The 14,661-nt window shown below is 40.7% G+C and overlaps 1 protein-coding gene across 3 annotated transcripts in view; it reads right to left on the bottom strand.

The window, feature by feature from the left end:
* Positions 1-14,661, bottom strand: part of LOC117364549 (dynactin subunit 1-like) — a 206,168-nt gene that overhangs the window by 121,979 nt on the left and 69,528 nt on the right. For all 3 annotated transcript variants that reach the window (XM_033953860.1, XM_033953839.1, XM_033953848.1), the window contains exons 7-12: positions 10,404-10,608; positions 10,066-10,144; positions 5,414-5,573; positions 4,735-4,839; positions 2,305-2,496; positions 2,079-2,198 (exon numbers count right to left, since the gene is read on the bottom strand). In XM_033953860.1, the coding sequence (XP_033809751.1) occupies positions 2,079-2,198; positions 2,305-2,496; positions 4,735-4,839; positions 5,414-5,573; positions 10,066-10,144; positions 10,404-10,608 (861 nt within the window). The remainder of the gene's footprint in view (positions 1-2,078; positions 2,199-2,304; positions 2,497-4,734; positions 4,840-5,413; positions 5,574-10,065; positions 10,145-10,403; positions 10,609-14,661) is intronic.

Here is a 14,661-nt window from a genome sequence, read left to right as displayed (position 1 = left end):
GGAGTTCTTTAGGCGGTTCATCAAAGTCTAACGCCTCAAGAAGCTCTGCTCTGGGCTCATTGTCTGACTCCAGCTCAACAGGCAAAGGTTTCCCCATCTGCCTGATGAATTTGATGAAAGAAAGTCCTTCTGAAGGAGATTTATGTCTAGGCAGTGGAGGAGATGGTTCTGATGGGATGCCATACGACTCTGGAGCAGATAAGGTGGGTTTCAAGATCAAAATCAGTGTCTCGTTGAGAAAGATCAGAATCAACATCCAGAACTCCTAGAATTCTCTATTGGAAGGTACTGGTCAGATAAAGAGGAAGATGAAGTATGTTGATGAGAATGTCTATATCTTGATCTGAATCGAGAGGAACAAGAATCTATACCATGTGATGCATTCTTAGATTTAGAGGAATGAGCATCGGTAGAATGTGATCTCACTGTCCATCGATGCTTTGATGGCAAGTTGGAGCTGGTACCCTTTGGCCTTGATGTGCTATGCTTAGGCTGGGCCAGTTCCGAGGGAGTCAATGTAAGCACCAGTACTGTATGCAGCTTAAATAGGTCACTGAGCTCCCTCCGAAAGAACTCTTTCAGTTGGTCCTGGATGGACTGCACCAGCACTGTTGGCTCAACGGCTGGTACCATTTGTGCTGTAGTGTGTCGAGGGATGGGTGACCTCAATGAGGAAGCACGCCCTATAGGAGAAGGAGATCGATGATGGTGTCGGCGTTTGGCATGCATCGAAGGACTCAATGTTGAAGATGCCTGTGATGCTGGTGGAGTAGAGGATGGCTTTTAAGCAGGTTTACACAATGCAGGAACGACATCCAACGTCAAGGGGGAAGCATCGATGCTGGTACCGTCAGTACTGATGGCATCAATTTGTCTCTGGAGGCCATGGCCAGTCCAAACAACTTATCCTGCTGAATGCGCCCAAGTCTTAAGAGAGAACTTTTGCAGTGTAGAACAGCAAATACAAGTATCCACTCGATGCTCCGGGCCCAGACACTGAATGCACCAGCTGTGCGGGTCAATGAGGGAGATGGGCCATTGGCAACGAGTGCATTTTTTGAACCCGGAAGAAGGCCTTGATATGTGAGGAAAAATCTCAGCAGCTAAATTGAAAAACTCAATGGTTGCACATTGAGATCAGTGAGAAAACACCGAAACAGAGAAAGCTCGAAGGCCTGACTGAGGGAAAATAAAAAGAAAAATGAACTTTTTTTTGTATTAACAGAAAAGAGCCAAAGAAAACTTTAGAAAAGAAAAATGAGCTGAAGGCAAAAGTACATTGGGACGGCAATACGAGTTGGACAGAGTCCAAAACATAACTTCTTTGCTCCGCGGAGAATGAAAAACTGAGGAACTGTGAGCTGACATTGGGCGGGAAGGCACTTACGCATGGGCGATGCAGATATTCTCAAAGTTTCTCATCAAGTTTAAAGTGACAATGCGCTTTTAGCACTGTCCTTACTGGGCTCCGTGAATGACATCACTCGCATGCGAGAATATGCTGCCTGCTTGTCCAAGGATAACACGTTAATTTATATAAAGTACAATGTGATACACAATAATGAGATGCAAAGCATGCAAATACTTACAATATAGCTCATTATTATGTAAACTGAATAGCATGGCTGCATAAAATGAGACCTGTGGCAGATTAGCAGGAGTTGTGTTAGATAAAACATGTTTTAATAGCCCACATGAATAACTACGACCCCAAGTGTAAAGATGATTTGGGATTGGTGTTATATAAAACATGTAAATAAAAACACAACCAGCCAAAGAGTTTAAAAAATTATCTATAGAGAAATTTAAATTTAGCTATTTAAAACAACAAAACAGGCAGAATTTGTAAGTACAAAAAAAAAAAGCTAAATCATTTCCCTAATTGTGATTTGGAGTCTTACTCAGATTCAAATAGTCTAAAATTAAGTAATGACAGAATACTTCATATCCAAACTAAATCGGATTCATTTATGTATTTAGAATTTTACTGCTGCTCTCAAACAATACTTTAGCCAAAAAAACAAAAACAAAACAAATACACACATAAACACAAAACAGTACCATAGTATAAACAATACCTTGGCATGAGCCTTTGTCTCAGCAAATTTGATCTTGAAGTCAAACACTTCAAGGGGAGGTTCCTGCTGTTTTTCTACAGAAGCAGCTGCTTGCAGACTCCTTAATTCTAGGATGATACCCTAAAATTGAATATAGAAACCAATTACAGGCAAAAATAAACATTCTTTGGAAATGTGGGGTTCAAGGACCCCTAGAAAGGGATCAGCAAGTAAAGGGTCAGGTTACCTTTAGGTGTACTGTTTGATCCCGGTATTTTTTAATGGTTTGCTGATAGTCCGCCACAGTCTCCTGAGCAGCCTCCACACGTTTCTCTGCCTCTCGCACACGAACTGCAGCCATGTCCAGCTGCTCCCTCAGTTCCAGTTCTGTTTCTCTGCCATTCTCTTGCAGCTCATCGTTCATTTCATTTATTGCTTCCTAACCACCATAAGGAAAAGGGGGGGAGGGAAAAAATCCTAAAATGAGATTTTGATGCATATTTCTGCAATACACCCTAAAAATTCAAGAATGTATATGCTCCAAATTGCTATAACAGAAATCATTTGCTGACCTAAACTTAACACCCAATCTACCCAAACATGTACGCAGTACATCTTGTAGCAATTACTGAATGGACACAGTGAGTGGAGCTACATGAAAAAAAAACTGTGAAGTGCAAAGTGGCTCAAACATGCTCCACTTTTTTTTCATTTTACTAATATCAGTTTCTAAACCCAGTTAGCTAAGTATTCAAGTACACATCTCATCTGTCTAACATGTGCACATCTGATCCAGAGGATAGAAGACCAGTAGTAGGAACAGAACAGAACTCTCCCCCCAAACTCTACAGGTTTGAAAAATATGAAGAAATTATGTCTCAACTTGCATATAATTTTATTTCCTTTAGTCCTCCTACCAGACCAGTCCAGAACCAGTCAGATGTAGCAAAACATTGATGTGGGTGAGAAAAGCGAAGAATTACCCGAAGAGCCTATATAACACTCTCTAGGTATGCACTGAACTACAAAGGGTTCGAGAACAAATACATGAGACAATGCTGCAATTAGCGAATGAAAACTGTAGAAGTTTAAACAGCATCATCTCAAGTATTTGCTCTTGAACCCTCTGTAATTCAGTGCATACCTGGAGTCTTATTTGGCCTCTTAAAGTCACACTCTCATAACAGTGACTACCATTAGACTACAGCTTCAAGGCTTCAACATCGCCAAGTTTAAATCAAGGCCATCTTTAAGTAACTGACAACAGCCTTCAAGCAACTCCACGGCATGACCCCTCCCACTATATAGCAGAAAAGACTGCTCCAATCTCAGCAAGAACTCTGACTGAGCATTCCATCAGCAACCTGCCCCTCCCCCTGGAAGCTGCACGGAGATGACCATGCTTCGACAATGTACCTAAATTGTGGAACCAGCTCCCCCTGGCCACCAAAGCAATAGACAGCCTGCTGCCCTTCTGAAAAGCCATGAAGACAATCCTATTCTCATCCCAGCACACACCAACCTTATGATCCTAGCCGCCCATCTAAGGCAAACCAGCAATACTTGAAGCCACTTGTGAAAAATTATATAAACCACCTATGATCCTCCAGGCCAAGCTTTGGCCTGGTTGGCAAGATCACTGGTGACACTTAAAGCACCAGTTGCCTACTGACTCACTGTCTAGTGTTTACCTATTGTAAGATGTTCCTTATACCACTGTGTATGTATTCTTGTAACCCCTTCAGGGCTCCTGGGGAAGCCTCGAACACTTATGATGTGAAGTGATTTGAGTGGGTAACATCTGCTGGGCACGCTTGTGCAATTAATGGTATTAAACCCTGGTGAACTCGGATAAATCTTTTTCATGAGTTCCTACCTATTGATTCAACACCCTGTATGTAATATCCTAATGATATTCTCTATAAGGAATTCTGCTAGCCCAAAACCCTAAAAGTGCTTGGAGAATAGAGAGCAGGTCTCTATTTTTTGTTCTAAGTCTTTCTGACCCCTCTCATCTGGAGTAAGGCTCTTACATTAGCATAATCTTTCCAGCACAACTATCGACCTAGTGATGGGAACAAGGACAGAACATTGCTCTTCAAGACAGACCACTGTCTACTTGTTCACACATTTAAGAGGAATGTGGTAAGATGTGGGGACTGGATGAGTCTCTCTCAACTGAACTGAATTCTGCTTCACCTACAAGGTGGCACACATTAGGCCCCTTCCAAAATATCCGGAACTCACTCATGGAATCCATGGCAGAGAAAAGTTCTCTGGCTAACAATTCCTAGGCTCTTTCCTAAATTAATCAATGTATGTGAAAGCTGCTAACTGCTTCTCCCATATAAATGCATTAGGCCTTTTTTTTTTTTACGGCTTTATTTCTCTGAAACCACTGTTAGACCATTTTAAACTCTGTCTTTTTACCAGTTTTTTCTCTATGCCTATTTTTATCTCACTTTTTGGTGAGATATTATGTGCCCCTCTGCCCCACTGGACATTTTTTCAACCCCTTCTATATGATTTCCATCTAGTTGGAAAGAACCAGTGAGAACCTTGACATTGGGATGCTTATAGAAAACAGGTCATTAACTTCTGCTCCTGTTTATAGTAAAGTTTAGTCAAAACTGTATTTGCTTTATTTCTAAGATATTCTACTTTCCAAATCTCTCACCAGGTCATTGACTGTCTCATGCAGCTCTCGAACCTTCTGCTCTAGATCTAGGTTTCTTTCAGTCAATGTCTCCACCATCTCTTCAGCACCCAGAGCAGCATCTACCTATAAGAAACACCCCACAGAAATAGAAAATGGAGTATGCATAGTTTTTCCAACAGTTGTTAATCAAGTCTTCTGCATGAGGGGGGGGGGGGTATATCTTTTATTTTGGTATTATTCCTGATGGTAATGAAAGATGGGGGAGGAAATTTTTATCTTTTGTATAGATACTGATTGATTATAAGTGCTTGGTTGATTATCATTATTTGTATATAAATTGTATTGCACTTTTTGTTGGCATTAAAAACTAAATAAAGTTTTTAAAAAAGTCTTCTGCATGCAGCTTTATGGCAGTTGTGCATGGTCTGTTTCAGAAAATGTACAGACATTAAAAGAGAGAGTGGCATTCAATGATGATCTGACCACTAGGTTTCTTTCATACAATTTGGTACTTGTTTATGAAATGCTATATTGTGCAATATAATTGCTTTATAACTGTTTGTCAAATGTCTGTACTTTGTACAACTCTTAATACTTTTTGTCAATAGTAGTATATCAAAAAGAATAAATCCAATCCAATCCAATCCACTTATTCTTCATCACAGTGTTTATTTCCTCATCCATCCTCAAAACTCACTTGCTCCTTCAGTTCATCGATTGTCCTCTCAGCTTGCTCTACTTCCTGCTGCAGTTTCATTTTCTGCTGGCACAATGACTCTAGTTCGTTATTTTTCTTCTCCATGTGCTTCTGGACTTTGATGTGCTCCTGCTTCTCCGATGTAGAGAGATCACGCATCCTAAAAAGAAAAGATAGTTAATCTGTGGGCTTGTAGAAACAGAATATGAATACGAATAAGAACAGCAGGCAATCTAACCTGCCCATTATATCTTCCTGTTATACTATCACAGACCTGACTTGATTTCTGGCTTTTGGAGGTCATCTTTTCTAATTCCATCGCTTCTCGTTTGAAATGGAGCAACCAAAATTGCACAAAACATTCATTGTGCTCTACAGAGGCGTTATATTTCATGCCCTTCCTAAATATTCTGTTTGTATGGTTCTAAAGCACACAGAACAGAGGTTTTCCACATATTGTTCATCATGTCTAGAACCTCTTCTTAGGTTGCAACTTCTAGAATATAAGAGTTGCCATTCTGGGTCAGACTGAAGGATCATCAAGCCCAGTATTCTGTTTCAAACAGTGACCAAACCAGGTCACAACTACCTGGCAAAATCCCAAAAGAGTAAAACAGATTTTATGCTGCTTATCCTAGAAATATGCAGATAATTTTTGCAAGTTCATCTTAATAATGGCTTATGGACTTTTCTTTTAAGAAATCATCCAAACCATTTTTAAACCCTGCAATGCTAACTGCTTCACCACATTCTCTGGCAACAAGTTCCAGAGTTTAAGTACATGTTGAGTGAAGAAATATTTTCTACAGTTTGTTTTAACTTTACTACTTAGTAGCTTCATTGCATGCTCCCTAGGCCTAGTATTTTTGGAAAGAGTAAACCAGCGTTTCACATCTACCTCTTCCATTTCACTGAGTAGTTTATAGACCTCTATCATATCTCCCAGGTGTCATCTCTTCTCCAAGCCAGAGAGCCTTAGCCACTTTTAGTCTTTCATCATAGGAAAGTCATGCCATCCTCTATCATTTTCATTAAACTTTCTGTACCTTTTTTTTTTTTAATTCCACTAGATCTTTTTTGAGTTGCGGCAACCAGAATTGCAAACAGTATTCAAGGTGTGGTTGCATCATGGAGCAATACAAAGGCATTATATTATTCTCATTTTAGTTTTCCATTCCTTTCCTGATAATTCCTAACATTCTATTTGCTTTCTTAGCCACCACTGTACACTGAGCAGGTTTTAACGTATCATCAACAATAACTCCTAGATCGTTTTCCTGGACGGTGACTCCTTAATTTAGAACCTTGTATCACATATATGGTAGTAGCTATAGTTTAGGTTCCTCTTTCCTACTTGCATCACTTTGCACTTGCTCATGTTAAATATCATCTGCCATTTTGTTAGTGGTCAATGCTCAGTCTCCCAGCCTCATAAGGTCTTCTTGCAATTTTTCATAAACCTTTTGTGATTTAACAACTTTGAATCATCAGCAATCATTGATAAATATGTTAAAAAGCAGTGGTCCCAGCACAGATCCTTGAGGAACCCCACTATCTACCCTTCTCCATTCAGAATAATCCTAGGCTCTGTTTTCTATCTTATAATCAGTTCTCAATCTATAATAGGACATTCAAGTTTATTTAAATTTTGAAATACTGCTCATCAAATGTCCGAGCAGTTTACATAAAAATAAGTAAATAGATTAAAAATTCAAATACAAGGATATCCACATGGACGATCAACAAGATACATAAGGGATAATTGCAAGAAATACAATATATTAATAGGAAAGAATACAAAGGTTAAACACAGAAGGGGGGTAAAAAGAAAAATAATAATAATAAAAAAATAATCCAATGCTATTATAGTGTTCTCCGGGTCGTTCGTGGTTGGCGGTTCGCAGTCCTGGTCATTCGCGGTATTTTTGGACTGCGAACCGCCGACAAGGAGAGGGCAATGGGAGAGACAGGAGATAGCAGCCAGAGCGCCGCTAGTGCAGGAAATCACTTGCAGTATGCTCCGACTGCCTCTTCCTGCACTAAGTCGGGCCTTATCCAATCAGGAGCTGCTTTGACACGCAGCTCCTGATTGGATAAGGCCCAACTTAGTGCAGGAAGAGGCAATCGGAGCATACCGTGAGTGATTTCCTGCACTCGCGGCACTCCGGCTGCTCTCCTGCTGCCCTCTCCCGCTGCCCTCTTCAGGCTCCCCCATGAAAAACCGTATTCGCGTTTTTTTTGAGATTCGTGGGGGTTCCTAGAACGGAACCCCCGCGAATATCAGGGGAGTACTGTATTATCGTGGAAAAAAACTGTATGAGTGCAAAGGAGGCCTCTGTTTCTTACATATCGTATGCACCTTTGCACAAGGTTTTAAGATTAGATTTAAACCTATCCAAAGACGATTCATGGCGAAGATGAGAAGGCAAGGCATTCCATAAAGGAGGAGCTTTAACTGAAAAGATAGATTTACGAGTGGTGTCATAAGTAATATGACAAACAGAAGGAACAGTAAGAAGGTTTTGATGGCTAGAACGTAATATTTTTGAGAGATTATATGGAAGTAGTAGTCTATCTATGAATGCTGGAGAATATTCTCGTCTAGTTTTGAAGTTAAGTAGTAAAATTTTATTTGTCAGTTGGTGGGTAATCTGTAACCTCCTGTCCTATGACTTTCTAATTTACTTAAGAGTCTTTCATGAGGTACTTTGTCAAATGCCTTTTGAAAAAGAGATTAGATTCTACCTAGATAATTTCTTTTGCAGTAGATAGGAATGGTATGCTGAACCTTAGGGTACTCTGTCCATTCTCGTGAGCATACTGCAAAAGTATGTCAATCATAGCTTTTGAAGTCATCTCCTTTTCCCAGGAGTCTGCTACCTTCATTTCATCCCAAATCATGCAAGAGGTCTAGAGTAAAAGTCAGGAGAAGGAGGAACACAGGGAACTCCCGCAACCAAAGTTCTGATCTGCTCATGTAATGTTATAACAGTTAATAATGAAACTGTAATGTATAAATGAACAAACATTACCATTAAACAGTAAAAACACATCAAATAAAAGCAATAGCTTGAATATTAGTAGAACTCAGTTATTCTTTAGATTCTATTTACAAACTGATTATGAACCTATAGTCTGACTTAGACAATGGCACGGGAACAAACCTGTCCCAATTCCCACGGGATCTCAATGCCCCCATCCCGTCCCCGTGAGTTCTGTCCCTATCCCTATTCTTATTCCATTCCTGCAAGCTCTGTCTTAACCGCACAAGCCTCGAACACTTATGATTTTAAAATGTTCAAGGCTTGTGCAGTTGAGGGCAGAGCTTGCAGGAATGGGACAGGAACAGAGCTTGTGAGGACAAGACAGAGACTGGTAAAGAAGTCTTAGCTATGGAGAGGACCATGAAGGATAAGGTAGAAACAAGCGCATCAGAAATGATCAGGTGGGGGGTTCAGTATATCATTCCTATCTACTGGAAAAGATATAAGGTAAGAACCTAATCTCTTTTTTCCAGTACAATAGAAATGATATGCTGAACTTTAGGGATGTACCTAAGCAGTCCCCAAAGTCCTGGGTGGGAGAGATAAGCCTGCTTTCAGTAGCAGGCTGTGTCTCCTATAGGGCGTGCTTCCTCTTTTGTGGTTACACTTCTCCCTCCCGATTCGTGGGGGATAGAGGCAGAGCCAGACCGCGAATGGCGAAAAATCTCGAATATCCAGCTCTAACCCACCCCCGCCTCCCTCCTGCCTTCCCGGCCTTACCTGGTGGTCTAGCGGGCTTTTAGAGCAGGAGCGATCTTCCTACGCTCCTGCCCTATGCAGATCGCCATTAGGAAATGGCTGCTGTGAGTTCCTGTAGTCTCTCGAGACTACGATGCAAACTCCCTACAGCTATTTCCTAATGGCGATCTGCACGTGGCAGGAGCGTAGGAAGATTGCTCCTGCCCCGAAAGCCCGCTAGACCACCAGGTAAGGCCGGGATGCCGGGGGGGAAGACTTGAGGATGGGTTTTTTTTTCCTTTTTCCCCCTCCCCAAAAAATCATGAATATGTGAAATCGCGATTACTGAAACCGTGAATGGGGAGGGGAAGTGTATTTTCTTTTGTTAAGCAGCGTCTCCTGTCTTTTGATGCCATGTCACTCTCCCCACTCTCCCCACCCCTCACTAGTAAAAGCCACTAGTATTTATTTATTTATTTTTCATTAAAGTAGTTGCTTGTTATGCTTGAATTCTGGCATATTTCTGTACAAAATTCTTTGTGTAAATTTAAATTTCACAAATAAATTTCTTTTAAAAAAGGTACAACTTAGGGCTCCTTTTACTAAGCTGCGCTAGTGGTTTTGCGCGCACTAGATGCTAACACCAGCATTGAGCTGGCATTAGTTTTTGGGCGTAGCGCGGGCTTAGCACATGTAGCAATGCAGCGTGCATTAAAAATGCTACTGCATCTTAGTAAAAGGAGCCCTTAGTTTTATTAAAGGCCTTTGGAAAGGAAACCTAAAGCTTTTTTGAAAATCCAAAATATATAAAACACTACATTTCTGCACATGTATCTTTTACACACACCAATAATGTTGTAGTACAAATGAATGAATTTTTTTCTAATTACAGTTATCACATTGAACATTTAAGGAAGGAAGAGTTAATACCGGACAAGGGCTTCCTTCAGCCTGGCATTTTGTTCCTCAAGTTGCTTGACCTGATAGCTGGATGCTGCTCCATCTGAGCCTGAAAATAAGCAACAAATGTGACCCTTTATTACTCAGTACTTTCAGAGATAGCACAACAGCAAAAGAAAGGAGACAGAAAACAGAACAAGAGAAAAATGATCAGCATCAGGTTTAGCATCATATGGGAAGCATTCTATACACATTTAAAAATTTGAGAAATCTCTGTAAGCCTCTCCCAATGCAGATAAAAATGGCCCACAAGTTTGGCTCATTGTTGTTGCTTACTTTCTGAGAAATACGCTTTAGCTGCCACTCACCTTTCTCTTCAATTTCATGTTTGACAATTTCCAAGTCCATTGTGAGCTCTTCCACTTTATCTTTCAGGGATTCAACTTCCTGCAGGAGGGATTCAGCCCTCTCTTCAGCCATTTCCTTGTCTAGAGTTGCCATCTCAATGGCATCAGCTGTGTCAGCCATTTCTTCCATGTAACGTTCCTTTGCTTCAAGTGCCTCTCTTGCTTCCTGTGGAAAAATTTAAGTACTTTATAGGCTGTAATAAAGCATAGCAAAGTACAATTTTTCATAGAAAGAAATTTAAAGACTCACAAGGTCACAATATGAAACTAGAAAGAGGAAGGCTTGGAGGAAATTTTTAACCCTGCAAAAGTACTAGATGCCTAGATCAGCCTACCAGTAGATGCCCCAAAAATCAGTATTATGAGACATTATATCCGCTTTTTATATCAGTCTTTGAGTATACTTAGCAGAAAAGAACTGCAGGAGAAATGAAAGATACTGGTACAAGTACAGCAACTTGTAACCAGAATGGTAAAAGACCAAAGAAAAAAAGAGACAAAACTGATTTAGATAAAACCATGCTACTTACCTATAAGCAGTGTTCTGTGGACAGTTGAATATAAGCCCACAAAGCAAGGGCAACATCGATGGTTTCTCCAACTTAGTATAAACTAGAAGCTTCCAAGTTGCTTCAATGTATGTTTGTGACCTGCTACTATTGCATGGAAACATCTCCGTGCATTAATTCAGCTTGAATAGAGCTGTATAAATGAGGTACACAGGTTTGCAAGGACTTGTATTCTGCTATCCATGAAGAATACTTGTTAAAGGTAAAATAAAAAACCCTTATTTTTCTTCAAGGACAAGCAGGATAGCAAACTTCACAGTCTAACTATAGGCCGCTTCAACATAAAAAAAGGAAAATAAGGCACTCACAGTAGGAAAACGCCAACACATTTTTTGTGGCAACTAGCATTTTGTGTATATTACAAGAACCTATGCGTAAAAGGAGCACAGTGTTCTGAAAATGTTTCCTCCCAAAAGACTCCAATGTCTGAGCTTCTCTCCAGAGGGGCACCAAGAAATGAGTCTTTGCACTTTTGGATCAAGAGGTATTTGACCATCATAGAACATTGAAAAAGCTGCTGTTTCTCAAATCTAGGAGCCTTCTGGACTTATACAGAGTCATCCATTATAAAGATGGCTTGGGAAAATTCACTGCTTATTCCTAGGATCAGCAGTATAAAATCTGTTTTACTCCTCAGGATCTTGCCAGGTACTTGTGACTTGGGTGGGTCACTGTGAAAATGGGATAGTGGGTTTGATGGACCTTCGTTCTGTCCCAGTATGGCAACTCTTATGCTCTTATCCACATTAACAGGTGCTGTTGAGAGTATGTTACACAGGCAACTGTATGTCCTTCAGGATTCTTTGAATTGGCACAGACAGCCTCCTTCAGGGGTGGAAGGAGAGGGCATTGAGGAATTGGGCGGATGTCTATTATTTCCGTCATGGGTTCCTTCTCCATATTTTTTCCTGCGACATCTTATTTGGAAAAATAGCCACTATGAAGTCAAATGACTCCGTTTTGAACACAAGTACCCCCAACTAGGAGACTGAGGTCCTCAGTGAGGCCTATCTGCGGCTATGAGGAAAAACAAAGGAAGCTTGAAACAACCAAAAAACCTAGCTTAGACGCTAACAGGGAAAAGTACCACATAGCAGCAACAGGAGATGAGAAAACTCTAGAAACCTATTTATTTTTATTTATTCATTCAATTTTCTATACCGTTCTCCCAGGAGAGCTCAGAACAGTTTATTCAGGCACTCAAGCATTTTTCCCTGTCGGTCCTTGCGGGCTCACAATCTATCTAATGTACCTGGGTCAATGGGGGATTAAGTGACTTGCCCAGGGTCAAAAGGAGCAGTGTGGATTTGAATCCACAACCGCAGGGTACTGAGGGTATAGCTTTAACCACTGCACCACACTCTCCCCTAGAAACATGATGGCAGATAAAGGCCAAATGGCCCATCTAGTCTGCCCATCCAAAGTAAACATTATCTCTTTCGCTCTCTGAGAGATCCACTTGCCTATCACAAGCCCTTTTGAATTCAGACACAGTCTCTGTCTCCACCACCTCTTCTGGTAGACTGTTCCATGCATCTACCACCCTTTCAGTAAAAAAAGAATTTCCTTAGATTATGCCGGAGCCTATACCTCTTAACTTCATCCTATGCCCTCACATTGCAGTTTCCTTTCAAATGAAAGACTCAACTCATGCACATTTACATTATGTAGGTATTTAAATGTCTATCATATCTCCCCTCTCCTGCTTTTCCTCCAAACTATACAGATTTGAGATATTTAAGTCTGTCCCCATAGGCCTTATAATGGACCGACTCCATCCTTTTTACATCTTTTTGAAGGTGCGGCCTCCAGAATTGTACACAATATTCTAAATGAGGTCTCACCAAAGTCTTATACAGGTGCATCAATACCTCTTTTTCCCTACTGGCCAACCTCTCCCTATGCAACTGCATCCTTCTAGCTTTCGCCATCACCTTTTCAACCTTTTTGGCCACCTTAAGATCATATTAAAGCCACACAATTGCAGGGTCTGCAGGACAAGGAAGAGGCACTGCGGATCAATTTGGAAAGAGGGAATGGTGAATATATTTACATTGGTGTGATATACAGGCCTCCTTTACAGACGGAAGAAGTAGATAAGAGATTTAATAGTAGACATTCAGAATATATCTAAAAAAGAGGAAGTCTTGCTAATAGGTGATTTTAACATGCCGTATGTTGATTGGGGTATCCCTATTGCGGGCTCTTCTAGAAGTGGGGAGATTCTGGATTATCTACAAGGAGAATTGTTCCAGCATTTGGTAATGGAACCCATGTGGGATGGGATCATACTGGACTTAGTGCTTACAAACGGGGAAAGTGTTTCTGATGTTACAGTGGGTGATCCTTTGGCATCCAGTGATCACTGCATGGTACGGTTTAATATTAAGATAAGTATAGAGGGGGGCTCATTCAAAAGCAAAGGTTCTAGACTTAAAAAAAAAAAAAAAATTAACTTTGTTCGGATGGGGGTTTACATCAAGGAATTATTGTCTGGATGGGAACATCTGGAAGGAGTAGAAATGCGGTGGGCAAAACTGAGAGGAGTGATTGTAAGGGAAACAACCCTTTTTGTGAGGCAAGTAAGTACAAGTAAGAGGAAAAGAAGGCCGCTTTGGTTCTCAAAAGTAGTAGCTGAGAAGGTAAGGAATAAGAGGTTAGCTTTCATAAACTACAAAAGATCACAGAAAGAGGAAGACAGGCAAAAATATCTGGAAAAGTTAAGAGAGGCTGGTCTTGTAGTCAGGAAAGCAAATATGCAAATGGAAGAAAAAAATAGCTGACATGGTAAAACAGGAAGACAAGACATTTTTTCAGCTGTGAACACAGAACAGAAATATTCAGAATATCTACTATTAAATCTCTAACTACTTCTTCCATCTGTGGAGGAAGCCAGTATATCACACCAATGTAAATATATTCACCATTCTCTCTTTCCAAACTGATCCACAGTGCTTCTTCCTTGCCCTGAAGATCCTGCAATTGTGTGGCTTTAATATGATCTTTAACATATAACGCTAATCCCTCTCTTTTTCTTCCTACCCTGTCTATCCTGACAGATTATAGTCCAGTATAACTAGATCCCAGTCATGGTTCTATGTGAACCATGTCTCTGTGATCACCACTATATCCAACTCCTCTTTTTCCATCACAGCTTCTAGATCCAGAATCTTGTTTCCCATACTTTGAGCATTAGTATATTACATTACATTACATTAGGGATTTCTATTCCGCCTGTGCCTTGCGGTTCTAGGCGGATTACAATATAGAAAATATCTGGGACATTCCAGTAGAGTTATATTTATATACTGCTTTCCAGACATTGCCCCCTTTTCCCATCCGTGTATTCAGTGATTTACTTACCTGAGGGCTTATACTCACCCGGGAGCTATGATCACCCTGTTCCATCACTTCTAGTTTAAAGCCCTCTTCAGTAGATTTGCCAGCCTGCTGGTGAAGACACTTCTTCCCTTCTTTGATAGATGCACACCATCCCTGCTCATCAGCCCTTGGAAGATCAGCCCATGGACCAGGAAGCCAAAACGCTCTTGACGACACCATCCACGTAGCCACGCATTCATCTCTAGGATGCGCGCTTCTCTGCCCTGGCCTTTAACCTCGACAGGGAAGATGGATGAGAATATCACCTG

This window comes from Geotrypetes seraphini, chromosome 1, assembly GCF_902459505.1.
Source record: "Geotrypetes seraphini chromosome 1, aGeoSer1.1, whole genome shotgun sequence".
Taxonomy (NCBI): Eukaryota; Metazoa; Chordata; class Amphibia; order Gymnophiona; family Dermophiidae; genus Geotrypetes; species Geotrypetes seraphini.
The sequence above is the reverse complement of the archived record's forward strand: the minus strand, read 5'-3'. Positions and strand labels throughout refer to the sequence as shown.